This window comes from Oryctolagus cuniculus, chromosome 7 (assembly GCF_051225735.1).
Source record: "Oryctolagus cuniculus isolate XC-2025 breed Fujian yellow rabbit chromosome 7, ASM5122573v1, whole genome shotgun sequence".
NCBI lineage: Eukaryota > Metazoa > Chordata > Mammalia > Lagomorpha > Leporidae > Oryctolagus > Oryctolagus cuniculus.
The window spans coordinates 39,373,373-39,401,058 of NC_142873.1; the positions used below are offsets into that span (position 1 = coordinate 39,373,373).

Consider the following 27,686-nt stretch of genomic DNA (forward strand, 5'->3'; position numbering starts at 1 on the left):
TCTGTCCTGGGCTAAGCCTCTGTGGCTCTTGGGGTAAGATCAGCCATGAGGAAAGAGGCCCCTGCTACATGAGAAGGCTTCAAAAATGCATGAAGCATTGAGTTTAAAGATTTTGGCACAAAAAAATGTTGAAATCCACACATATGAGGCGTCTTCAAAAAGTTTATTAAAATATGTGTTGTGCAGAAACTATGCATGGATTTAAAACTTCTTTGGCACCAGAATAATAAGCATTTTTGCATCCCATTTTCCCACAGCCTTCCGAAGTGTGTTTGCTTCCAGGTTATTTTGCAAGCTCACTGCAAGCTCACTTCATTCCCTCTGGCCTCTGCACCATCCTCTGTTCCCACATCGTGTCCCTTCCAGCCCTGTCATTCACCCTCTCTCAGTGCTTCTGCTACAAGCCACAGCCTGCCACAGCACACATTTCAACACCACAATTTGGGAGGGAGGCCTGTGTGAAGTATAGAAATTTGAATTATGGAAGACCTTTTTTGCCCACAAAGAAATGTAACTTTATTATTTTCAAGTACATACGTAGTGTCTCAAACTAACGTCTTACAAAGATCAGCAGTGAAGATGCTGTAGATGGATGTCTCTTAACAGATACACAGGGATTGAGGATAATTAGCCCATGCATTTGCTACATCTAAATGAGTATTGCTAAAGTGCCTAAAAAGTACTGTCTTAGGCAGACTAAATATGCCACCCCTAGCAATAGTGCGTATGCTCTTAATTTATCAGACAAATGCCATTTTATTGTATGTACAAATATAAAATTTTGTCCACAGTCAATGAACTCAAATTAATTGGGCCCAAACTCATATGGTTTCCTATTTAGAGCCTATTCAGAGCCGAAAGCAATGATGCACTCACTTCAAGTTACTCTGATAAAGCAAAAATTCCAGTGCAATGAATTAACAGGGGCTGGGAGGCTGTTTGTAGGTCCGACCTGCTGTTTGTCCTCTGTGCTCTCTTCCTCTCTGCCCAGGTCTTGCACTGTCCTTAGCTGTCTCCCTCACTTGCTTGGTTCACCTAGGGGGTCTCTGTACAGGACATTCCCAGAGTCCTCTAAGCCAGGCTCAGAGAACAGACAGAACTGCCTGCAAAGCAAAACTGTCGGGTGTGGAGAGGGTAAAGGAAAGGGAAGTATCCCCGCAGACACCTGAGACCAACTCCCATCTCAGGGGAAGCAGGAGCAGTGACCATCCCCGTGAAGGACACTTGCTGAGAGGTCAAAGGCAGGTGCTCCTGGTACTGTGCCTCTTGTTGTCCAGAGGCTCTGACCGTGCTCATGACCTAAGCTGAGTCCATGGGTCCCTGGGAAGACAGGCTGGCTCTGGGAACTTCTCCACCCCGATTCTAGCCAATGGCCAGGGAACGCCTTTTCCAGGGCTGGCTTGGCAGCGTCCTGGAATGACGCAGGCTAGGCAGGACGGGCACAAGGCGGCTGGGAGTGGGAGGGGCCGGGGAGGAGCTGGCAGCTGTCCCTCTCTGCACAGCACAGAACCTGCTACAATGGGGTGTTACCGAGCACATGCGATTGAGAGAGCTGGGGTTCTTGTGGCCCAAGAGGACCTCGGGGGAGCTCTGTGGCCTCTCTGTGGAGCTCCCTGAATTGCCTTCTGCTCCTGCCTTGCTGCTACTCTGCTGAGATCTGAATTTGGTCTGCTTGTGGGGGATTCTAAAAGGGCAGGACATGGAGCTGGAGCCATGCCTATCCGGAGAGTCAAGACACATCTCATGTCTTTTCAAAAGCACCCCATATCCTCTCCTGTGTCTCTTTCTTTGCTATTTCCATGCCCCAACCTCCCAACTTCTGCCCAGCTCTCTTCTCCAGTCCCTCTCTCAAGCTTGACCAGGAGACAGGCCTGGCTCTCCAACCAGCTGCCCCTTCTAGCCTCACGGGGAGAGCCTTTTGTGATCTCAAGTTCCAGGGAGTGGGGACACTGAGGGGGACAGAATCAGGGAGAGGCTAGGGAGCCGTCAAAGTGAGAAGCAGAGGGAGGGCAGAGAGATAAAGGGGCACATGGTGACCTGAGAGGGCCGCCTCCTCCCAGATAAGACAGGTCCCTGCCCTTGGATGTTGATCTGTTCAAGGAGGAGGTGGGAGTATAGGGCTAGGGCAAGGGTGGGGCTGGGTAACCCTTCATTCCTCAGGACAAACAGACAACATGGTGGAGCAGGCTGGAAGAGGATGTGGGGAGGGATGCTCACAGTCAGGTCTACGGGCGGTCACCACAGGCATACTCCTCACCCCCAAACGCCTGCAGAGTGGCCTTGTTCTCTCTTCCCAAACCCCACCCCACTTTTTTCCATTCCTCCCCATCCCCATCCCTGCAACACCTCCAGAGCACCCCATCTTTCCGTGCCTGGTTCTTCTTCCAGTGGGCTCAGTAGTACGTCTCCTTCTCCACCCAGCCTGTTGGAGAGATGGCAAAGGTTGGTGGGGGGAGAGTTGGGGTTGCAATGTGATCTTGAAAAGGAAGCAAGAGATCCATGTCCCCAGGGCTTGGGACACTGAGGCCAGGTGGCAGAGATGCCTGCTGAAGGAGGCAGAGGGAAGCAGCTGTGGGAGGGTGGGTAGGAAGGGGAGCCAGGGCCTGGGGCCACAGATTCCAGGGGACGAGGGGCCAAGCCTGCCTTTAGAGAAGACTTGGATTCAGCACAGGTGAGGGTGGGCTAGCACAGGGCAGGTGAGAATGCAGGTGCCTACAGCTGTCCAGGTAGTTAGTGCGTGACTGAGGGAGCAGCTGCCCATGGCTGGTGTGCAGCAATGTGACCCTGACTTTTCAGAAGTCACATTGGGCCAGCTAAAACACCACCAAGCCAGAACATATTGGGCAGACCACATCCCACAGTATCTATGCACCGTATCTGGTTTGTAGGCCAGCCATTGGCAACCTCCTGCAAGTGCTCAAAAACGTTTGCTGGGAAAACGATAACAATTTGTCGGTTGACGCCTAGGAAGGAGGTGTGGTTCCGGTGCCAGTTCTGCTATTCCTTGCTTTTGACACTGAGCAAATAAATCCACCTCGGTGCCTCCTCTCCTTATCTGTCAAATGTGGGGGTCATGACCAGAGGGCCCTGAAGGGCCCAAATCTGATGTTCGGTGACTCCAGGTGGAAGGGGGAGGCTTCGGAGATCAATTGTTGAAGTACGTGGGACTTAGAACCAGAGAGGAAGAGGTGCCACAGATTCAGGCTCCTGGGACCTGCACCCTAGGGTCTGAGGGTGCCGAGGAGCAGGAGCAGGGAGGCTGGGGGGGGGGTCAGACTTTGCTGGGGGTTGGGTGGGGTGCACAGGTGCTCACCACCAGGATATCGGCGCAGGATGAGCTTTCGGACCTCATCATAGATGAAGATGAGGAGGCTGTAGGGGAAGGCACAGAACCACCACGTGACCCTGAAAGCAGCAGAGGAGAGTGTCAGGAGTATCAGAGGCCGGCACAGGGGTCACAGGAAGTAGCACTCAAATGTGAGAGAACGTGGACCGCAGAGGGGCTTGAGGCCCTGCTGCGCCTCTTCCTGGGGCCACCCAAAGACACTCACTTGAGGGGGTACATGCGGAGGGCCACACCCATGCCCGGGCAGTAAGACAGAAAGGCAGCCAATGCCGTCTCCTCCAGGAGCCCAAAAATCAGGATCTTGTTCCTGGAAAGGCAAAGACAGGAAGGTGGGTAGCATTTTTTTTTTTTTTTTTTTTTGACAGGCAGAGTGGACAGTGAGAGAGAGAGACAGAGAGAAAGGTCTTCCTTTGCCGTTGGTTCACCCTCCAATGGCCGCCGCGGTCGGCGCACTGCGGCCGGCGCACCGCGCTGATCCAATGGCAGGAGCCAGGAGCCAGGTGCTTTTCCTGGTCTCCCATGGGGTGCAGGGCCCAAGCACCTGGGCCATCCTCCACTGCACTCCCTGGCCACAGCAGAGGGCTGGCCTGGAAGAGGGACAACTGGGACAGAATCCGGCGCCCCGACCGGGACTAGAACCCGGTGTGCCGGCGCCGCTAGGCGGAGGATTAGCCTAGTGAGCCGCGGCGCCGGCCAGGTGGGTAGCATTTAAGGGGGTGGTGGTTGCAGAAAGAGATCCAGAGACGCTCCTGGGGCTGGAAGGAAAAGAGCAGGCAGGAAACGAAGGACCATGAATGACGTCTTCCTATGTTTTCTTCAAACACCCTATTTTCTTTTATTTTTTTATTTTTTTGACAGGCAGAGTGGACAGTGAGAGAGAGAGACAGAGAGAAAGGTCTTCCTTTGCCATTGGTTCACCCTCCAATGGCCGCCGCGGCCGGCGCACCGCGCTGATCCGATGGCAGGAGTCAGGTGCTTCTCCTGGTCTCCCATGGGGTGCAGGGCCCAAGCACTTGGGCCATCCTCCACTGCACTCCCTGGCCACAGCAGAGAGCTGGCCTGGAAGAGGGGCAACCGGGACAGAATCCGGCGCCCCGACTGGGACTAGAACCTGGTGTGCTGGCGCCGCAAGGCAGAGGATTAGCCTAGTGAGCTGTGGCGCCGGCTCAAACACCCTATTTTCATGCTTTGCATGACTAGGACCTTTTTTCCTGCTTACCCAGTTTACCTCTGATTGCTGTCTGTCACACAGTAAATGTTTCTCAAGCATGGGGGGACCATGCTCTGTCCTGAGATTGGCTGGTCAGCACCAGCCTGCCTTCTGGCCAGGGCCTGAGAGGGGTCCTCCCCCAGCAAAGCGATTTGACAGTTCCTTCAATGCAGAGCCCAGGCCCACGCAGACCCTGCACATCCCCAGCCTGTCCCGCAGTTGCTGGTGGTGTTCCACCGTCGACAGTCGCCGAGGAGGAGGCCGTGTGGAAAGCACCTTAGCCCCTGCACGGTGCGTGGTTGGTGTGCCTTAGCTGTGTCAGTGTCGAAAAGCAAGATGGAACAAGGTTCTGAGGGCATTTCCTGGAGCTGGAGGGGCGGGCTCTGTGCCCAGCGCTGCTGCTTCCTAGCTTTGGGAGGTAAGCAACCTGTGACCTCCCCGAGCCTCAGACTCCTTCCCTGTAAACGCAGGTTTTACCTTTCCACCATCATGCCGCTGGGGAAATGGTGGAAATGTTGGAAAGCTCTAGAAAGGGCCATGTGCCCCGTCCTGGCCATGCTCAGCCTCCCATCCCCCTGTGCATGGCTCCCCCTCAGGCTGACGCCAGGGGTGCCCACATTTCCACTCTCTGAGGACCCCTCTTATTATTTTTTTTCTATGAAGACCACATTCTAACTGACTTCTGTTTCTCAAGCTGTGTTTGTTAAGGGATACTGTTCCTCGTTGGAAATGAATCAGAAACATCCATGCCTTTCAAACAGAGCTGTGAGTTAGCACGCAGGTACTTCCTTCACTTCATGGTTTGTTCTCTGGGTTTTTGCCCAAGGACCACAGGTTAGCCAGCCTGGGAGCTTCTCCTAGGCAAGAGCTTGACTCCAGAGAGCTTTGTGAAATGATGCAAACAGCAACTCTGCAGACCCCCGGAGGCCCAGGGCTCGAAGGGGCGACCGGAGGCACTCTGAGGCCAGGTGACTTGTCCCAGGCCTGACTTTGTCTTGCTTCTCTCGCCTTTGCCTCTCAGATGGGCTGGGCTGAGCCCGTTTGGCTGCATTCCCACCTTCCTGCCACACATGCCCTGTATGGTAAGTCCCAGGCCCCAGAACTGTGCCCAAGTCTTTGGAGTCTGGATTCTACGGATATACAGATGGAGACAGAGAGAAAGAGAAAAAAAAATCTGTCATCTACTGGTTTGCTCCTTAAATGCCTATAGCAGCCAGGGCTGGGTCAGGCTGAAGCCAGGAGTGGCAGGGAGGCAGTGCATTGACAGGAAGCTGAGATCTGGAGCAGAGCCGAGACAAACCCAGGCCCTCTGACGTGGGAGCCGGTATCCCAAGCTCCGCCTTAACCACTAGGCCAAATGTGCCCCTGTCCCACCCCATATCCTTCGTGTTACCTTTATTTATCCAGCAGACTTCTCACGTTGCTCTCCTTAGGTTCTTAACTGGTACTGATTCAGAATTTTAGCCTCTTTTTTTTCTTCCGCAAACTAAGAGATCATGACAAAACTCATTTGGGGAAGTGTGGCCATTGGAGGAAAAATAGGGAAGCAGCCCGATGCCTTTGGCCTCACCACCACCTGTGCTAGAATCACCGCTTGAGTGTTGAGGACCTTGCAGGTGCCAGGCTGTGTGACAGCAGAGTCACTACTTGTAGGGGAGGATCCCAGGGCTTGGGCTTCAGAGACCCAGGCAAACTCTTAGCAGCTTGGTGATGCTGGCTCATTGTTTAACCTTTTAAGGGCCTCTTATCCACTAAACATATGTAGCACTACCCAGCTCAGAGGGCCATTGTGAGGTTCAAGAGTGAGTATAAGGGGCAGGCACTGTGGGATAGTAGGTTAAGCCTCCACCAGCATCCCATACAGGCATCGGTTCAAGTCCCGGCTGCTCCATTTCTGATCCAGCTCCCTGCTAATGTCCTGGGAAAGCAGAAGATGGCTCAAGTGCTTGGGCCACTGCCCCTGCACCTATGTGAGAAACCTGGAGGAAGCTCCTGGCTCCTGGCTCTGGATCGGCCCAGCTCTGGCTATTGCGGCCATTTGGGGAGTGAATCGGCAGATGGAAAACCTCTCTGCCCGTTTCTCCCTCTCTCTGTCTGCGACTCTGCCTCTCAAATAAATAAATCTTAAAAAAAACACAGATTATAGGAAATAAACCAAAAACAGTGAGCACAAGGCACTCAGTGAGGTGCCTGGCACGGGGTAGCTCACTGCAGGAAGGCCTGAGCCGACCCTGGGCACTGCCAGTACCCAGGCAGACAGACCTCGGAGTGGGGAGCACAGGACACCCGGGTTTAGGGCTGGGGAAGTCCGACAGCGGAGTACTCAAGGAAGAGACAGGAAAGGAAGGGAAGGAGGCAGGGAGGAGCACATTATAAAACACATTTTAGGAGCAAAATGGGAACCCGTCGGAAAGTCCCGTCACTCTCATCCGTTGCAAATCTGGCTACGGATTCACAGTTGGAGAGTTACAGTCTGAAGCCAGCTCAGCAGACCTGGACCCAGTGGGCGGAGGCAACCTGCGTGGGAGCCTGGCATGTATGTCTTGGTGGCTCTGCCCGGGTGGGTGGGTGGGCCCTGGATGGGGGCAGAGCCGGGTACTCACTTCATGCCCTGCTGGAAGACCGAGTTGCGCCGGGTCTTGCAGATGATGAGGTCGGCCCACTGTACAACCACGATGCTGGCGAAGAAGGCCGTGTGACAGGTGAATTCTACCACTTTCCGCTGCTCATAGGTCTGGAGAGAGGTGAGCGTGTCAAGAGGAAGGCGCAGGACCGGGACGCAGCACGGTGCCAGGGCTGTTGTCCAACCCCAGCCACCTACCTGGCTCTTTGCCCTCAGTGTCACGTGGCCACTCCTGGCCACTCCCACCGGGCGTTCGTCCTCGCCCCTCTGTGCATCTCAGTTTCACACGGCACCACTCACCCACTCCTGTCCGTAGCTGTCCTCCAGGTCATTCATGGTCCGGTCATCCCAGTCGAGGCGGATTCCCAGCAGCCGTGATGGCAGGAAGCCATTCTCTGCCAGGATCACGAAGTAGGTGAAGAAGCCACCCAGCGCCTGGATCATCCCTGTGGGTGGTGGGCAACGGGCAGGGTCTGAGTCAGAGGAGGAAGCACAAGGGGCCGGCCTCTCACAGCTAGGTGGAAGTCCCTGACCCCTGGGAGCTGGGCCCTGTCCTGGAATGATGCCTAGGGCTCAGCCCTCCACAATCTGGGACAGGAAGCCTCTGGCGGGGGTGGGAGGGGGGTCGGGGGGTCCTCCTTGGCAGGGGCCTGGCGCACCGATCTGTCCGTAGGCCATGCTGATGAGGCGCTCATTCACCAGCTTGTCAGTCTGGGGGTTTCGTGGCTGCCGCTTCATGATGTCACTCTCAGCCGCCTCGTAGGCCAAGGAGATGGCAGGGACCTGTGTGGGGTGGGTGTGGGGGAGGGGAGGGCGTTCGAGGGGTGTAGGAGATGACAGGCAGCCCAACAGTCAGGCTGAAGGTCTCTGACACAACTGCACAGCTGGGTGTTAAGAGCCTGTTACCCTCCAGGCCCCCGGGGTTTGTCTTTACGTTTGCAGGTTCGTCTGCTGCCCCGGGGTGGTGCTCCTCCATCCGCTGCCCACCCCGCACGCTGCGGCCACCTCGCCTGCCCCCTAGCCCACCCTGGCCTCACCATGTCGGTGCCCAGGTCGATGCAGAGGATGGTCACGGTGCCCAGGGGCAGGGGGATGTTGGCGATGATGAACAGCAGGAAGGGCGTGATCTCGGGGATGTTGCTGGTCAGGGTGTAGGCGATGGATTTCTTCAGGTTGTCAAAGATCAGGCGACCTGGGGGGAGGTTCTGAGGGCATCAGGGAGATCAGGGGGACCGCCCCCACCCCCAGCCCCGAGGCCGGCTGCCCATGGTGCCTGAGGGAGCTAAAGCAGGCCGGGCGGCCCAGAAGCCCAGGGTTGAGTCTTTTGGAGAGAGATGCAGGAAGCATCAGAAACGCTGGACGCCCGCCACGCCCAAGCAGCCCCTCACCCTCCTCCACGCCGGTGACAATGGAGGCGAAGTTGTCATCTAGCAAGATCATGTCCGCTGCCTGCTTCGAGACGTCAGAGCCAGAGATGCCCATGGCGATGCCGATGTCCGCCTTCTTCAGCGCGGGGGAGTCATTCACCCCATCACCCGTCACCGCCACGATGGCTCCCTGGGGAGAAGATCCGAGACAGCCAGCCCTGGAGGATGAGGCTACGGCCAGCGCTTGTTCCCTGCCCTGTCCCCTTAGCCATTCCCTCCTGGCCGCCTTGCTCACCTGTCTCTGACAGCCCTCCACGATGATGAGCTTCTGCTGGGGAGATGTGCGGGCGAAGACGATCTCTGTGTGGTTCCTCAAGATCTCGTCCAGCTGCTCCGATGTCATGTCCTTGAGGTCAGAGCCGTGCACCACACATGCCTTGGCTTCTCTGGGGAGCGGGGGCAGAGACAGCTGACTCCCTGTGTTGTGCCGGCCCCTGCTGCCTCTCCCAGCCCTCTAGACCTCAGTCTGCCTGCTGAGGTGGCTCCCCATTGCTGCAATTCTCCCTCTTGGTGCTCCTTCTCTCTGAGGAAGCCGTGCACATCTTTCCTATCATAGTCATAAGTGGGGTTTGCAAGGCAAAGCCCTGTCCCTCTGTCCCCTATGCCTTCCTACAGCCGCCTTGCAGTGTAGACAGCATCCTGATTGTATAGTTGAGAGAATAGAGATCAGGAAGGTAACACGACACCCCCAAGGTCGCTCACAGCCTGGACACACACTCAGAACAGAGGAAGCAGTCACAGAAATGTCAGAAGGTTCCGGAGAGGCTGCTCAAATCCTCCCAGGGGACCCTCAAGCCTTGAGTGGCAGAGGAGGTGTTGATGAGGGGTGGGGGAGGGTACCTGCAAAGGCCTCACCTGGGGTTGACTTGACTCACTGGAATGTTGAGCCGGGCTGCAATGTCCTCCACTGTCTCGTTGCCCTCTGAGATGATGCCCACGCCTTTGGCAATGGCCTTGGCCGTGATCGGGTGATCCCCAGTCACCATGATCACCTTATGGGAAGGAGAAGAGAGAAGGGGACCAGAATGAAGGGGTTTCCCCCTCCCAACCCTCTCCCAACGTCAGAAAAAGCTAGATCACTAGGTGTTGGGCTGGTAGAACCCAGCCCAGATAATGGAACTCATGTGTGTGAGTGCATGTATTTGTGTGTGTTTGTCTGTGTGTGCACGTGCACGTGTGTATTGATTGGGTGATTGAAGGGGAGAGACAAAGACAAGTTGTGCCATATTCAGGGGACCAACAGTTTTCAGTTCTTCAGGTTCTTTAGATGTTTTAGGAGTCTGCATTTTGTGGGCTGCAAGGCAGTCAGAGCTGGGGGATGCTTTAACAGCTCCCTCAAACAGAAAAGAAAGCCAGCTCCCAGAGGGGGCCCACGTGTTACTCAGGGTCACAGGGATCCAGAACTAGGGGCTGATTTTCATAGTGCCTAATGTGACAGCTGCAGCAGTCTCACTGGACAGAGAGGGAGAAGATGGACACAGTGTCCCTGCCTCCCCCACGCTGTTCCCTTGCCTGTGACATCCCTCCCCCAGCTTGCCCTAACTGTGAGAGCACTCACCGCTGTTGCTGCAGAATGTGTGGAGTTGGGGTAGGGGGAAGGGCCTCACCTGGCAGACTGGTTAGGAGGCTCCTAAGAGCGCAGGGGGATCAGAGCCGGCTTGGGAGAGCATTTGCAGGGCAAAGTGCACGAGGCCTGAGAATTAAGTGTCTTTGGGCCCCACTGCCTTCTCTCCCAATGCCACTGAAACTGCCCTCATGAAGGCCACAGGGACTCCCCATGGAAAAACAAAAACATCTTTGCAGTCCTCATCCCCCTTGATCCTCCAAGGCGTTCGGCACTGTAGAGCACCCTTTCTGGAAAACCTACCCTCCCATGGCTCCCAGGCTCCACCATTCCTGCCTCCACTACCTCTCTGCAGCCTCCTAGGGCAGCAGCCTAGTGGAAAGGAGCACTGGCCCTGGAGTTGGGCAGCAGATCTAAGTCCGAACATGACCTTCTCCAGCCACAGGACCTGAGACAAGTCGGTTTGCCCACTCTCAGCAGGAGCGGGGAAGTCAGCCCTACATTCCCAGGGACTCAGGAAGAGTAAGGAGCCTCAGGTGGGCACTCAGTGGATGGGAGCCTGGGTCTCACCTCCCTCTGCCCTCCTCCCTGGCTCGTCTTCCTCCACCTGCCCCTAAATGCAGGTGAGGCCCAGGGTTTCATTCTCTCCCCTTTTCTTCACCCACATTCCCTTCCTGGACAACACAGTATTCATCAGCGAGCCTTTAATTCAGATCTCCAGTTCTGACCACATCCAAACCTTCCCCGGGACATCTCGCCCTGGCTGTCTTACATATTCTGAAGGTCAGAACCAAAGTCACTTTGACGACTCCCGCCACACCTCCGCCTCTGCTCCCTTCTTACCTAAGACACCACCCTCTTTCCATTCTGACCCTTTGTCCTGTGTTTTCTGTAACTTCCGCATGCAGTGTGGTCACCAGGTTCTCAGACACGACTCTTCCTCCTGCTCCCATTGTTGCCGGTCTCCTTCAGGTCATCAGCTCTTGCCTGAACTACTGCAACAGCCTTTTGAGCTGTCTTCCCAACTGCAGGTCAGCCCCAAATCCAGACCCTTTTCTATCCAGGTAGTCTCCAAAAAGCTAGGCCTGCCCTGCGATGCCTCTGTGGCTGCAGGATGGAGTCCAGGCCTGGCATTTAAGTCAAGCCCTTACAACTGGGTCTGACGTAATAAACATCAGCTTGTCTCACGCACCCCGTACAGTGTAGCCCCACATAGGGTACACGCTGTTCCCTGGTCCTGACACACCCTTCCCTTCCTCACTGCCCAATAGAATACTCTTCAGCCTTCAAGGCACAGAGGCACAGATCAAATATCATCCCCCCGTCAAACACCATCCAGTTCCTCGAGGCAGAGTTAGCTGCTCCCTGCTCTGTCTTCCCATGGAGGTACTGCCCAGCTGCTGTGAGGGCTCTGGTCCTGGCGGGAGCACTGACCCAGCAGGAGGAGCCTGGGCTTTCCAGGTAAGCAGAGCACACTGCACATTCCCAGTCTATCCCTTACTGGAAGCTCTATGTTGGGAAAGCTGCTTCCCCACTCCGAGTTCCAGTTTGTTTGATCACTAAATAGGAACAATGATGCCCACCACGGAGGCAGCCGGGTGGGAAGGGTTCAGAAATCTCATACAGACACAGCACCGAGTCCTGCAGACTGTCTTGCTTCAAATCCTGCCTCTATGGCTTGCTAGCTGTGTGGCCTTGGACTCGTAATTTCACGCCTCAGTGTCCCTCTCTGTAACAAAGGGAAAATACTAGTTTGCGTTCACTCACAGCATGGTGAAGATTGAGATCACAAGGATTAGTGCTTAGAACAGTGCCTGATTTATATAAAAGCTTAAAAACTGCCTTTTTCTTATAAGAGTATCTAACTTATAGCAGATATTCAATGACCAATAGATCTGTGATTAACTGCAAGCGTGTCTGCTTCCTCTGAGAGATCAGGAGGCATGGAGTCCAGGCCCTATGCCTTATTCCCCTTTGTTTCCCTGGTGTCTAGCCTAGTACTTGGCCCTCAGTGGACAGTCTGAGTTGCATTGGTTTCATAATAGGTGAGAAGTCAAAAAAAAAAAAAAAAAAAAAAAAAAGGAGAGCAAGTGATAGCATCAGAATTGGTGATCAGGAAAGGGGGATGGTGGCAAGCTGTTAACTCCAAGATGGAAGAGATCTTTGCTTAACACCAGCACTTGCACAGTGCCTGATACACAGTTGGTAAATTATAAATTCTTATTGAATGAAGAACAAAAGGAGCACCATGCGAGGTAACTGTGGTTGGAAAGAGAAGCCAGAGAGGTGCCTGAGCAGGAGGGGGTGGGGTTACAGGATAAGGAATGGGAACAGACAAACGTCTGCCACCTCCAGCCCCAGTGGTTAGAGAGAGTGGGCAGGAGTTGGGGATGGTAGGGCCGCTTGGTCTCTGAGACAGGGATGCCAGCTGCTGCTCGAAACGAGAAGGAAGATGCACTGGATGCTGGGACAGTGAGCTGGACCAGGGAGGGGAGGATGGGCATGAGAAAGTGAGCCCTAAGCAACAGGGTGAGGGTGAGAGCTCCAGGAAGGGCCGACCTTTCCTTGCAGGTGGACAGTCAGTGGGTAGCAGGCCAGTGTGGCCTGAGTGTACCAGGGCATCAGCTGCTGCAGGCCCACGGCACGGGGAGGGCAGGACGGAGGGTCGGAAGGGAGGGGTACCTTGATGCCTGCGCTCCGGCACTTGCCCACAGCATCTGGCACAGCAGCCCGGGGCGGGTCGATCATGGACATGAGTCCCACAAAGCAGAGCTTCTCCGTGGGAAAGTTCAGTTCATCCGTGTCAAATTTGAAGCCCCGAGGAAACTTCCCAGAGGGCAGGTTCAGGTGACAGAAGCCTGAAGCGGGGCAGAGCGGGAGAAGTGAGAGTTTTGGAGGGGCTGCCCGGATTCCCTTCTCAGTCCTGCTCCCTGCTTCCAGCCCTCACCCAGCACACGCTCGCCAAGGCCTCCCAGCTCCATGTAGGCGTTTTGAAAGGCATCTTGCATCTCCTTGTCAAGAGGGATCTCCTTGCCCTGCACCAGGATGGTGGAGCACCGGTCCAGGATACGCTCTGGGGCTCCCTTCATCACCAGCACGTGGCTCTGGGGGCTGTCTTCTCGCTCGTGGATGGACAACTGGGGAACAGACAGGCGGTTATAGATGGGGCTGTGCCGATCTCAGGAGCTCCAGGGCCCAGCACAGAGCCTGGTACAGAGCTGTGGCTGGTACGGAGCCCTCACCCTTAAACAATAGCCCAGCTCACTAACGACTGCCAGCAAAGGGAGAACCTCTGTGCAGAGGGGTGTCGAGTCCTGAAAGTCCCAACTCATGTGATCTGACAGTCACCTCCGTAGGACACTCATTCATTCCACAGTCATTAAGATCACTAAGACAGGACCTGTGCCAGGGGCTGGGTGCCGCTCACCAGCGCCCCCTACCCAACGCTGGCCACAGGGGCTCTACTTGTATGCTGATTCAGAACTTGGTGGAGACTGCATTCCTGGCATTTAACAGGTGCCTCAAAGCTGAGGGACTCCACAGAAGTGTGGCTCCCTTGAATGGGATGTAAAAGTTACAGGAATGTGGCTGGTGGACAGGGAGTTGTGAGAAGAAGAGCTGAGAGGGTGCTGGTTTCTAGAAAGGAGTGCAATAAGGGTTAGGAGTTAATTGCAAGCAGACATGTTGTCATATAAGTTGTTATGTGGGCTGAGGCAACAGCCAGAGAACTTTATCCTCAGATGCCTCCTCCTCCTCCTCTGACTAATGGTTTCCCTTTGGCTTTGTCCCCTGCCCCATTTCTGTCCCTCTCTCCCTCTGTCCAGACCTGATACTTATTGGTGGAGTTGAACGGAATCTCTGCCACCTTGGGGTTTCTGTCCCTCATCTTCCTCACTGAGCCACAGGAGAGCTCAATGCACTTGAGCAGTGCTGACTCGGAAGCGTCGCCTGCCGTGTCCCGCTGCCGGGAGAGAAGAGAATCCAGCGTCACAGAAGGGAGTGGAGGACTGGGTGAGAAGGGCCCTGAGGCCCACTAGGTAGCCACGGACTGTGAAAGGGAAAGGGAACGGCCACCTCCTACCTTAGACACAGAGATGTTCTCCTGCCCAGCCTTGAAGACAGCACGGTTGCAAAGCCCAGCAATCCGAGACAGGGCCGTCCAGGTTGGGGATCGCTTGTCAAAAGTGGCCCCTGGGAGCAGAGGAGGGAGAATCAGGATTGTGGCTCCCCTTGGGCACACTCATGGCACCCCAGCTGTCCTGCCACGCCGGCTCCCTTAGTGTCCGCCCTCCACTCCCGCCCTGCCTCAGGAGTGCCCGGTCACCAGACTGGTCTTCGGTGGTGTCAGCCTCATGGATCTGGTTGTCAAACCACATGTGGGCGACGGTCATGCGGTTCTGGGTGAGGGTGCCCGTCTTGTCCGAGCAGATGGTAGAGGTGGAGCCCAGTGTCTCCACAGCCTCCAGGTTCTTTACCAGGCAGTTCTTCCGCGCCATGCGCTTGGCTGTCAGGGTCAGGCACACCTGGTAGAGAGAGAATAAAGGACAGGTAAGCCTGGAGCCTCAGCTGTCTATGATCTCACCCTAGACCATGGCTCTCCTCCTCTGGATCCTCCTCCACAAACAGGAATGGGTGGAATATAGTTGTAAAAGTGAGTGTGTTTGATTTTAACCACGTTGACTTGAGATCATGGGGTATATTCATGTGCAAGACACAGCAGAGAGATGAGGATATTTGACTTAGAGCTTGAGAAAGAGAGAGAGAGAGAAGCGATGTGAAAGCCACTTACACAGAAGGGGCTCTAGGGACTGTGGGAGGAGAGGGGCTCACTCCAGGGGCAAAAATTGATGAGCAGAGAGCTGAGGTCTGAGAGTCAGGGTGGGAGAGGAAGGAGGGGACAGAGGAGAAGACAGCCAGGGCCTGGCACATCACAGCCATGAACAAAGGACAGAACTCCAGGACGGCGCACAGCAGTATCCATTTCACAGCAGGGAGGTGAGAAAGGTCACTGGATTTGCTGGTCAGTCACTGGTGACCTTTGAGAGAGCCTCTGTAGGACAGCTGGCTGGGACAGGCCCAAGTGCAGGCAGGAGACAGGCACACGGGTGATGAGCAAACGCCACAGTGGACCTGAGGTTTTCAGACTCAAATTCTGAGCTATGTGTTCAATGACCGCTGGGTTCAGCATCTGACCTGTGACTTCAGGGAACAGAAGAGGAACACTGCTGGCAAGCAACAAGCCCCTGTGCCTCTGTCATTACAAGGAAGGGGTAGCAAGACCTCCCCCCTGGTGACACTTCAGCCTGAGCCACTCACGGTGACGGTGGCCAGGAGCCCCTCTGGCACGTTGGCCACAATGATGCCGATGAGGAAGATGACTGCTTCCAGCCAGCTGTAGCCCAGGATGAGAGAAAGCACGAAGAAGGAGACCCCCAGGAACACGGCCACTCCCGTGATCAGCTGGATGAAATGTTCAATCTCCATGGCTATGGGCGTCCGTCCGACCTCGAGGCCCGAGGCGAGAGTGGCTATGCGGCCCATCACTGTCCGGTCCCCAGTGGCAATCACAATGCCCCTGGCAGTGCCTACAACATACACAGGGACAGCAGGTTAGGTGCGTTGAGGCTCCTAGGGACTAAAGTCCCAGCCTACACCCTGAGCAGGGGAAACCTTGCTCATCACAGAGAGAATGAGTCAAAGACTCAGCCCCTGGAGGCCACTTCCAGGAGACTGTGCCTCACACAGGCTTGTCCTTCCTGCACAGGACAGCAACCCCAGCTCCTACAACAGCAAATTATTTCCCCTTGCACTTGGGCCTGGAGAGAAGTCATGTGATTAAGGTCCAAGTTCAAATGGAAGAGATTGAAGAAGTAAAATAAAAAGTGCCTGCAGCATTTCAGTGAAATCAATCTTGTATTTGATATCATCCAAAAGTGTATTATGAGCACGAAGTAAAGCACTCATTATGGATTTTCTATTTACCATACTCTCCAGATTTTCTTTGTCAACACTAAGCATGAATCTATGTGAGAAGCTGGGCAATTGCCAGCCCTTGTATGGCACTGCAGGGGTCTTCAGGGAAGGAAGTGTGGTGTAGTGGATAGAGTATGTATGTTGCAGCCAATCAAATCTGGGGTTCAACCCTTGCTGAATTCCTACCTAGGGGTTGTCTTAATAATTAAACACTATGGCACATAGTAGGCATTTGACAAATGTTAGTTCCATTCGTTTCCTCTCCTCTCTTCAAAGCCAATTGCAAAGTGAGCAATGGGAATATCTAACCAGGCATTTGTGCATAAATCAATTGTGGGAAATGTACAGGAAGCTTCAGAATCTCAGCACATTAAATATTCAGGAAATTTAATGTGTGGTGGGTTTCAGTGTAATTCCAACCCTGGAGAAACACAGTATGCTGAGAAACAGGTAGTGGGAAGGGAAAGGTATGGAATTGGGGTACAGGCCTCCTTCGCCCCACTTTCAGAGGCTTGTGGTCCAGGTCTGTCTCCCACCACCGCTCACCCACTGCTCCTTATTCAGTCAGTCCTGACTCGGCCCACTCACTTCAACACACAGGGCAAGGGTTCCAGTTGTGCTCAGACCCCTGCCTTTTTTTTTTTTGACAGGTAGAGTTATAGACAGTGAGAGAGAGACAGAGAGAAAGGCCTTCCTTCCGTTGGTTCACTCCCCAAATGAGCGCTATGGCCGGCACTGCACCAATCCGAAGCCAGGAGCCAGGTGCTTCTTCCTGGTCTCCCATGCGGGTGCAGGGCCCAAGCACTTAGACCATCCTCCACTGCCCTCCCGGGCCACAGCAGAGAGCTGGACTGGAAGAGGAGCAACTGAGACTAGAACCCGGTGCCCATATGGGATGCCGGTGCTGCAGGCGAAGGATTAACCAAGTGAGCCACGGCGCCGGCCCCGCGAACCCCTGCCTTTCAGTGACGGTGGCTCCGGAAGCTCTTCCTGACCCTTCTTGTTTGGCTCTAGAACCCAGAACAGGGATGGGGGCACACTGGACAGCCTGTGCAAGGTGGGGACTTTCACTGGGCGTGGCATTGACCTCACTGCAACCTGAGGGAGGGTTCAGGTGTGCATCTGACTTAAAAGCTTTCCTGATCCTTTGCCAGCCTGAGGATCTGGCTAGAGAAAGGGTGGGAGGAAGGAAGCAGTTAAATACAGAACCACAAGCCATAGGACGCATAGGAAACCAGGGACTCCTAGCAATCAAGGTTGGTTCAGGGCATCTGGGTGTGTGTGGGTGTGTGAGTGCGTGTGCACGCACGCACAGAAGTCTTGACCCAGTGTCTGAAGGCTTTGGGGCCCACTCTAGGAGTGGACACAACCCTTGCTGACTGTTCCATTGAGTTACGCTGACCCTGACCAAAGGCCTGCTTTCCAAAGGGGGCTGTGTGTGTAGCACTCAGGGTCTCCTGACCGCCCCAGCTGCCCGCTCTGCACCACTATGGACTCCAGCGCTGACCAGGGCCTCAGTCCTCAGAGCCCTCCCTCCCTCGTGCAGGGTGGGGAGCTCCCTGGGCAGCCCGGCTGCTCACCTTCCACACAGTTGGTGGAGAAGAAACAGATGTTGCGGGTCTCCAGGGGGTTCTCGTGTGTGAACTCGGGGGAGCGGGTCTGGGGCTCCGACTCGCCCGTTAGGGATGAGTTGTCCACCTGAGGAGGGGGGAATGCAGTCATCAGACTGGCACAAGCACTTGTGCACACAGAGCTGTCTCCTGAGCCAGTTCCAAGCACACTCCATCTTCATGACTTGAGGGACAAAATTACATTTGTCCTCATCGCATATTTATGGCATTACTCAGCAACTGCCCCTGCTCTGGTTTGCAGCCCTGGCTCATACTGGCTTTGCATGGAACCTTGGGTTATTTCTTTAACCAACAGGGCCTTTATTTTCTCATCTGTAAAGTGGGGAATGTAAACAGCCTTTGCACTGCACCACTACCAGGGGAGCCTATAGCAGTGGAGTCTATGAAAATGGCACCTCCTGGTGCTGCTCAGGGCTCAACCAGTGTGGCCACATGCAGCAGCCCTGCCTGACTGTTCTTTCAGAGCGGAATTAGATAGTGAATGTGAGCATGCAGACAGCAACTGACACGTTTTCTGGCCCCAGCACATGGTAGTTATAAAGTGGATATCAAAGGCATAGAGCGTTCATAACACAGAGATGTTGGGAGACAGGACGAAGCACTGCATGCTAAGAGAAGGTTCGGGAGGGCTACTGACATTTGGACCCAGGTATCCTAGACTTTAAACCATGACCTGGGCCCCTGCCACCTCTATCTGCCCAACCACTAGCTGTGGCGGAGCCTCTCACCTTGCAGCCGTGAGAAGAGATGATGCGGAGGTCGGCGGGCACGCGGTCTCCACCCTTCACCTCCACCAGGTCTCCTACCACCACCTCCTCTGCATTGATCTGCATCTTCTCTCCCTCCCGGACCACAAGGGCTTGCTGTGGGGAGGCCACGGGCAGCTCATGAAAAGCTTGTCTCTACCCTGCCCTCCTCTCACCCTCCACCAACCCCCTGTTCTGTGAGCAACACAATTAGGTCCTCGGGTGGGGAGCTAGAGGCTCTTTTTGTAAGCCCCGGCCCAGAGCCCAGGCCTGCCGTCTACCTGAGGCACCATGTTCTTGAAGGAATCCATGATCTTGGAGCTCTTGGCTTCCTGGTAGTAAGAGAAGCAGCCGGTGACGATGACCACAGCGGCCAGCACCACACCTAGATAGAGCTGGGAAAGAGAGTGTGTGAGGCACCTGCCCTTCCCCATGCCAGAGGGGCAGCTGCCATTTATGGTGGGCAATCAGTGCCATCCAGGATGACAGCACAGACCTTTGTATGTGACTGGGAGTGAGCATGGATCGGGAGAGTGCTTGCTCCCAACCTCCAGTGTCCTAAGACAGAAGGGGCAGGGGAAGCCTTAGGGAGTCCCCCAGGACTAGAACTTCCCAAGGGGTGAAGGCCCAGGATGTACTGGGAAGGAGCAGGGAGGGGCCATCTCATTCTGTACAAAGTGTGTGGGTTTTGAGGGGTGCATTTTCCATGTGTATACCCTCAGCCTTCTTTTAGCCTGAAGTCTAGGGTTGGGTGTGGCTGTGGGACTGTGATGTGAGTATCTTATTCCATGCGCCTTCCTTGACCCCATCATGCTGGGGGCTCAGGGCTGAAGGATGGAGCCATAAGCTGGTCCAGGGGTCACGTGTGCCGACTCACATTGTCATTGGATGGTTCATCCTCCATGGCGGCCTGGATGCCAAAGGCCAGGAAGCAGAGGATGGCCCCAATCCACAGCAGGATGGAGAAGCCCCCGAAAAGCTGGCGACAGAACTTGACCCACTCAGGAGTTGTCGGGGGTGGAGTGAGGGCGTTGGGTCCGTCCCGAGCCAGTATGTCCTGAGCCCGCTGGTTGGTGAGGCCCTGAGGAGGCAAGCATGCATTCAGATCCAACTCAGCCCTGACCACACCCCAGCAGCTCACTGGCCGAGGAATAACATCCAGGTGAAGAGTAAAAATCCCTCCTGGTTGGAAGGGGTAGGGCACCATCAAGCGGGACCACATGGAGGAGGTGGCCTTTGTGATGGGATTTGGAGGCCTTGAAGGCTCGGGAGGATTTTGACTGTGGTTCCAGTTGTTTCCAGGGCCACAGCATCTCTCCTGGAAGCAGCCTGGCTAAGCTCCCTGGAAACAGACCTCAACTGGTCCTCACTGCATTTCTCTTTCTTCAGATTCCTCCTTTCCCCAAGGCTTCAAAGAGCAGCCTACATCACGAACTGTCACTGTCACATGGCTTTGGCAGTCACCTGTCACTGTCCATGGAGGGCCTCCCCCAGCCCTGTGCCCTTAGCTGCAGGCTGGTTCAGATGCCCTTTTCTGGATCTGCCTGGCATCCCGTGCTTGCTTCTACAGACACACTCACTGTATTGCCTTGGGATTCTATGTTTGCATTTCTTTCTTATGCTAGACCCTGAGCTCCTTGAAAGCAAGGAGTATTTCTTATTCATCTTTGCCCCATTCATTCATCTATGCATTGAGTGTACAGTGAGCACCTACTGCCTGCCAGGTATGGTAATCAAGTCTGGGGATCCAGAAATGGACAAGAACAACAAAGTCAGAGCTGCCATTGTGGCTCAGCGGGTTAAGCCAACGCCTGGGATGCCAGCATCAAATATGAGCACTGGTTTGAGTCCCAGGGGCTCCACTTCCAATCCAGCTCATTGCTATTGCACTTAGGAAAATAGCAGAAGATGGACCCAGTCTCCCTATCCATGTGGGAGACCCAGGCTCCTGATTTCAGCCTGGCCATGCCCTGGCCATGCGGCTATTCTGGGGTGTGAACTAGAGGATGGAAGACTTTTTTTCTGTCTCTCCTTCTCTGTCTATAACTCTTTCAAATAAATAAGTAAGTCATTTTATATATTTAAAAAAGGAACAACAAGGCCCATGCTTCGTGGATCTTGGGTCCTCACAATAGGTGCATGCAGTAAACAAATGCATAGTAATGCCAGACAGTGAAAAGTGTTAAGGAAAATAAAGAACAGGGGCATAGAATTTACATAGGGCAGGGGCCAGTGTTGTGGCACAGTGGGTGAAGCTGCCTCCTGTGATGCCAGTCAGCATCACATATGGGTGCTGGTTCGAGTCCCAGCTGCTCCATTGTTAATGCACCTGGAAAAGTAGTGGAGGATAACCCAAGTCCTTGGGTCCCTGCCACTCACATGGGAGACCCAGATGAAGCTCCTGGTGCTGGCTTGAACTTGGCCCAGTGCCAGTCTTTGTAGTCATCTGGGGAGTGAACCAGTGGATGGAAGCTTTCTCCCTCTCTCTTTCTCTCTGTAACTCTTTAAAGTAAATGAACAAATCTTTTTTTTTTTTTTTTTTACAGGCAGAGTGGACAGTGAGAGAGAGAGACAGAGAGAAAGGTCTTCCTTTGCCATTGGTTCACCCTCCAATGACCGCCGCGGCTGGCGCGCTGCGGCCGGCACACCGTGCTGATCCAAAGGCAGGAGCCAGGTGCCTCTCCTGGTCTCCCATGGGGTGCAGGGCCCAAGCACTTGGGCCATCCTCCACTGCACTCCCTGGCCACAGCAGAGAGCTGGACTGGAAGAGGAGCAACCGGGACAGAATCCGGCGCCCCGACCGGGACTAGAACCTGGTGTGCCGGCGCCGCTAGGTAGAGGATTAGCCTAGTGAGCCGTGGCGCCGGCCGTAAATGAATAAATCTTAAAAAAAAAAAAAGAATTTAGATAGGGGAGTCAGGCCCACAGGAAGCCTTCAGGAAGGGGTAGGGACCCACTACATCTTAAGAATTTTTTTAGATTTATTTGTTTATTTTAAAGTCAGAGTTATAGAAAGAGGGGGAGAAACTGAGAGACAGCAATCTTCCATCTACTGATTCACTCCCCAGATGGCCACAATAGCAGGGCTGGGCCAGGCCAAGGCCAGGAGCTCCATCCAGATTTCCGACGTGGGTGGCAGAGGCCCAAACACTTGGGCCATCTTCTGCTGCTTTTCCCAGACCATTAACAGGGAGCTGTATCGGAAGCGAAGCAGCTGGGACTTGAACCGGCACCCATATGGGATGCTGGCATCACAGGAGGCAGCTTTACCCACTATGCTACAATGCCAGCACCTCCCACTACATTTTTGATTAATGTTTTCTTTTTTCATTTCAAAACACTGGGCTTGGCAAGGTTGACTGTGCCACTTACTGTTCTGTGATTTGGGGAAGTTTTGGTCACAGACTGAGTCTCTGCTTTAACAATTAGGTCTATAAGATCTATTTCACAGGTTGCTGGAAAGAGAAATGGACATAAATGATGTACACTGCAAGGGAAGAGCAAACGACCAAACAAGTGGACTCGTTCCCTATTTCACGTGTGTCGGCTCCACGAGAGGCCATGTGTCACTGAAGTCAGGCCCTGCTCACACCTGCTCTGGGGCCTGGTCCTGAGGAGTTCTGGCTTCCAGGGTACACAAGGAAACAGCTCTGGATGCGGAAGCAGGGGGTCCTGATTCTAATTCTGGCTCTGTCATCACTAGCCGTGTGACCTTGGGCAAGTCGGAGCTGTGTGCGCCTGGGTTTCTTCACCTGAAAAGCAGGTAGCATTCTGGTTCTGCAACCTGCATGATTCTCTCACCTCTTGAGTTCCGTCCTTAGAAGCCTCGTGCCCACACCCACTCACCTTGGACAAGTCCACTTGGTATTTTCGGCCCAGCTCATCCAAAGACAGCTTGTGGTCATCCTGGGGAGGGGAAGCTGGTTACTTTGGGGAAGGAGGTTGTTGTAGGTGTGTAGGATGCATGCGAGGGCACAGGGACAAAGGGGTGAAGCTAGGGGCATGGGGCCGCCCGGCTTACAGGGCTCTGGGCCTCACCATGGCCACTTCCTTCTTCAGCTCATCCAGTTCCTTCTCTTTCTGCTTCTTCTTGCCACCCCCATTCTCCGCGGTGGTGGCGGCAGGTGAGTACTCGCGGCCGGCCTGGAGGAGTAAGGAGTGTGCAGAGATCAGAGAGGACGGGCTGGAGACTCTGCCCACACCAGGTGGCCAGGGAGCCCAGGCACTGGGAGGTGGACTTAAAGGCAATGACCATCCTGGAGGAGGTGGGGAGGGGCTCCAGGCTCTGTGGGTGTGGATGAGTGGCAGAGCCATGGGCCCCACGTCTGAACTTCAGGAACTGTTTAAGTCTGCAGCAGTTTCACACTTGGCCTTCTGCTGTGATTTCTTTTGTGGAAAGGACCCTGCTGGTGCTCAGCACAAAACAAACCACATGCACATTTTGAAAGCCACTATCCCCCACTATTTAGGAGACTTCTGGAAAGGAGTGAATGCGGGGTAGGGAGGTGAGAGGGAAGCAGCACCCTGAAGCAGTGTCTTTGCCCAACACGATGGCTCTTGTACTTGGGGCAGAGGCATCTGGAGGATGGAGATTCTTTGGGCAGAAAAGGGATTAGGGCAGGGCAGGGTCAGGTGGTGAGTGGCAGAAATGGAACAAGCAGCGCTGCAGACTGGGAGAAGTCGCTGCTTGGAGGTCAGAGCACGTCCAGGAAAGGGGAGCGTGTGTGTGCTGGGAGCATCTCCCTCCTGCCTGGAAGGCCTGCCTGTGATTCGTGGAAGGCAGCTCACCGGGCTTGGGGCCCCCAAGCAGCACTGGGTCAGAAGGTGGGTGAGGCGGTAGGAGGGATCCTTGTGTGTCTGGAAACACAAGGAAGTGTATCTGGGAGTAGATCTGAAGCTACAGCCTGTGTGAGTCTTAGGCCCAGGCATTCAGGTGGCCGGGGGAGATCCCGTGGGCATTTCGACTGCAGCCTACGAGGCCCCTTTCTCTCCAGGGCCCACGATCTCCTCACGGCCAGCCTGCCCGGGGCCCCACAGGAAACTTCTGGGGAAAGGAAGGGAAATGTCCCCTTCCAAGGGGTGGCTGTCCTGGGGTGACAGGATAGGAGGGGACAAGGAGTTCTGGACAGCGTGATTAGAGAGCAAGCAAGGTGCCTTCTCATGGCCCTCCCCCTCCTGTTGCCTCCCCTTCCTCTTCCCCCAGGACACAGGCTTTGTCACAGAGGAGCCACTCAGTGCCCCACCATGCCTGTTCTCCACGGACCTAGAGGCATGCTGAGTTTTTCTCTATCACACTGTAGCTTGATTTTCTTCCCCATAAAGAGTAGACACCTGGGTAATATCAACAGCCACTTTTGTCTTTTTGTTTTTTTTTTTTGCAAGATAATATGTTTAGGGAGATTTGTTTGTTTAAAATAGATTTTTTGGGGGGAATTTTTTGTTGTGGTTGTTCACAGCAAAAACAAATGGAAATTAGAGAAAGTTCTCTTCCATCTCTTGCTCCCACACACAGGGAAGTCTCCACCACTACCAACATCTTGCACCCACCCCAGAGGGGACATTTGTTATAACCGATGAGCCATTGACACACGGTTACTGCCCAAGGTCGGTGGTTTACCCTGGGATTCACTCTCGTACAATCTGTGGGTTTGGATGAGTGCTTGTGGATCTATATCCACCACTGTGGTGTCACATGGAATAGTGTGGGCTCCCGGATAATGCTTTTTTAAAAAAAAAAAAAACCACCACAATGTCAGGGGCAATCCCTGGGCTGTGGCAGCTGCCCTGATCCCAAGAGCTCACACCTCTCCCACCTACAGGGTGGAAATCTGAGCAAGGGTGGGGGTGGGAGAGGTAGTGGGCGGTGGATCTGAGATCCTCGACCCTAGAAGGTAAAGGCTCTTGGAAGCTGTTACTCAGAAGCGCCCTTCTCAGAAAAGGCCACCAACCATGAATTTGTCCTTCTCAGAAGCATCTGCGTCCAATCTATTTTTGGCTTCCTAAAGGCTGACGATCTTGGGGAGACAGAAGCAGCCCAGCTTGGGAGTGCTCCCGCCTCTGCCTTCCCCAGGTGACTTAAGAGGGTCCACTTCACTGAATGAGTTGAAAGGCCCCACTCTGTCCTTGGCAGCACGGGACTGAGACACGGTAGAAAAGCAAAAAAAGGGACCAGAGGCAAGAGATCAAGCTGGACAAGCTTCAGGGCCCGGGGCCTGCAGACAGGAGGGGGCTGGGCTGGGGGCAGAGGAGCAGGGCCCCGAGGAATTTCTGTACCTCCAGACGTGAAATCAAGTATATGGACATTAGACTCAAACACGTGCTTTGGAAAAACTCGCTGGCCCAAGCACTCCAGGCTGCTGGGTTAAGGCCGAGCCACATAGATCATGCAGTGCCTCCTTTCACCAAGCTCCCACCCTGTTCTCCCCAGGGCTCAAGGCTTGGGACACTGCCCCTTCCCCCTCCTCCTGTCCTGGCAAGGACCTGAGGCTCTGCAGCCAGGAGCCTGTGGAGATTTGGGGCCAGCGGCTGCCCAGGCGAGAAAGAAAGAGAGGAAGCAAGGACCGCCCCCCCCCCCCACTACTACGCCCTCCCCCAACCACAGTCTCCGTCGCTGGATCGTGAATGCTGAAGGAGAACAGAGAGTTCTTTCTGAGGAAGCCAGAGGCTGGGACAGAGTGGGGGCAGCTGGAAACCAGCCAGGGCCCCCCACCCCCCGCCACCAGCCTCTTGGTGGCAGCTGGAGCAGGCCGGGCTCCCTCCCACCAGTGTTGTCCCTTCCCCCAACTCCCACGCTGCCCTTCATGGCCACCGGGTGCTTGGGGGACAGTTAATTCTTGCTCCAACACAGAAAGGCAGGGAGGAAGGAACAGGAGGCAACCCTAGAAGAGGACGTGGATAGTGAGTGCCTTCCTCTTCAGGGGTCTCCTGTGGTTGGACTCTAAGGTCCAGGCGCTAGGTCCCTATATTCATTTGGCCTCTCATGCCAGGCAGACCAAATCTGCCCTGCGTCTTGCTATTGCTTCACCCACAACCAGTGGGGGTGGAGGTTTAGGGTCTGCAGGTGCTAGGGCAGAAAGATAGACTGAGACAGCAAGGTCAAGTCACTTCCCAAGAAGGACCTCCTGAGCTGGGTCCATAGGTGAAATAGGGAAGGGGCTACATCCCCTCCTCTGCCTCCATTTAGTGGGAGAGTAGGGGCTTGTCTGATCCCCCGCCCCCCCCCCCCAAGCCTGCTTCTCTTCAACAGGGGACTCCCTTTCTGCCGGCAGCAAGAGATGTTGAGATGCAGTGGAAGGTCCCAGTATCTTCCCACAGTAGTGCCTCTTCTGGCCAGAAACCCACACCTCACAGGCTGGCTGCTAAGGGCAGGCTCACAGCCGCTCACACACCTGCCCAGGGGCATCTATGTCTGCACCCTACATCCGCACATCTGCCTGCACAGACGCCAGGCAGGTGTTCATCCGTGCACATCTGTGGGGCTTGCAGTCTTGGGAGAAGAACCTGTGCTCACCAGGGGACACGCACCAGGCACTCGGGGTCTATTCAGAGCTCCCACCCCAGATCAGGAACCCTGATGTCCAGGCTTGGAGCTTCCCCAGCTGCTCAGCTCAGTGCAAGAACACGTCCTTGCACCCTCCCCCTTGCACCCTCCCATGGCTCATGGTGCCTTTTCGCTCCACGCCTCTTTTGCCAGCATTCCGCAGAAGGAAAGCGGCCAGGCACAGGATGGTACAGGATTGGGTCACTTTTCTCTCCATATGGGAATTTCATTTCCAAGAACTCTGAGCCCAGTCCCTGCCCGCCCCATGTGGCTGTTAATCTTCCCCCTTGGCAGCCACGGGCAGGGGTGGGCTGGGAGGGGATGCACTTCTCACCAGTCTCTGGGAAAGTCCTCAAAGCCGTGGCCTGGAGCCCGGGACAACACTGCCGGGGACATCCGGAGGGGTGCCGAGGTGGGGGCTGGCGGCTCCTCATTCTCCCTCCCGCACCCCTCCCAGCTGTCCCTGGCACTCAGGCTCCTGGAGCTGCTGTCCGGAACTCCTGGGTGACCTGGGAGAGGGAAGCTTCCCTGCCCCTGTCCAGTCTCACATAGACCCCATCCTCTCGGGCTGGCCTTCCCTGAGGAGTGGGTGTTTTCTAGGGGCACCCCCCTCCCAAGCAAAGGCGGAAGAACACGGCTTCCCCAGGGGAGGCCAGGGGATGCGGCGAGAGAGGAGGGACTGCCCAGGCGAAGAGTGAGCAGTGCGGAGACCAGAGAGAAGCGGGCGTGGGAGCAGCAGAGCCGGTGGGGGCGTGGGTGGGAGGCTCTGGCTGAGGGCTGAGAATAGGAGGGCACTTGAGCCTGCCAGGGCCCCCATGGGACCCGCACACGCGTTTGTCGCTCAGACACTCAGGTCCAAGTTCAGACTCCCACTCGCTCGGCTTCTCTCTGGCCTCCCCTCCACATCTCATTCCCACCTCATCCTTTCTCTATCCCCTCCCTCACCCCCCAGAGACAGCAACGCTGCTCTTTGGGGATACTCACCCCGCGACCCATCTTGGGGCAGAGTGGCTGAGGGGACCTAGGCTGCAGAGGGTCCCAAGCCCACACCGGCCCGTCTGGGGCAGCCGGAGACCCTGGCAGGCAGACAGAGACAGCCCAAGCCACTGGGTAGCTTTAAATAGGTCCCTCTCCCCCTCGCCCCCGCCTTCCCCTTCTCGGGAAAGAAACAGTTTGTTGAAACAGGATCCCCGAGGGCTCCTCCCCTCCCGCCCCTTTAGCAACTGGCCTGTTGATGGCCCTTTTCGTCCTGCAGTGCCCCCCCTCCTTTCAGCCCCCCCCTGGGCTGGGACAGCCACAACTGAGGGAGGCCAGGGGAGGGGGCCCTCGGAGGGGAGGGAGCAGTCACTCTGGATCCCAGGGTGCCAGTGGCCTTGGTGTCTAAGCGTTCTCTTGTTTTCCAGGAGGGGAAACTGAGGCTCAGAGGGATTGCACAGTTGGAGCTCAGAACTCAGAGCTGGAACTCAGGTCTCTCACCTCCAACCTCTTGGGGACAGAGGTTCCTATGCTCCCCCTGCCTTGGAGGCCGCAGGCACCCTGCAGCCCAGGAAAGGGAGGACTTGAACCCGGAGCGGCCCATCCATTTGAGGCCTTTGGACGGTGACAGGGTCCCAGCAGAGAGTCAAG

The 27,686-nt window shown here is 55.3% G+C and overlaps 1 protein-coding gene across 1 annotated transcript; it reads right to left on the reverse strand.

Moving 5' to 3' along the window:
• Positions 1-490: 490 nt before the first annotated feature.
• On the reverse strand, positions 491-27,252 carry ATP1A2 (ATPase Na+/K+ transporting subunit alpha 2). The gene is made up of 23 exons (XM_051858472.3): positions 27,045-27,252; positions 22,559-22,663; positions 22,367-22,426; positions 19,398-19,601; positions 18,802-18,915; positions 18,503-18,637; positions 17,724-17,841; positions 15,487-15,755; positions 14,495-14,693; positions 14,252-14,361; positions 13,997-14,131; positions 13,118-13,307; positions 12,853-13,028; positions 9,462-9,598; positions 8,842-8,992; positions 8,568-8,736; positions 8,217-8,371; positions 7,839-7,962; positions 7,480-7,625; positions 7,160-7,290; positions 3,552-3,653; positions 3,314-3,405; positions 491-2,422 (listed from the first exon to the last, which is right to left on the reverse strand). Exons 1-23 carry the CDS (start codon positions 27,054-27,056, stop codon positions 2,394-2,396), a joined length of 3,063 nt encoding a protein of 1,020 aa, XP_051714432.1. The 5' UTR covers positions 27,057-27,252; the 3' UTR covers positions 491-2,393.
• Between the last annotated feature and the right edge of the window lie 434 nt (positions 27,253-27,686).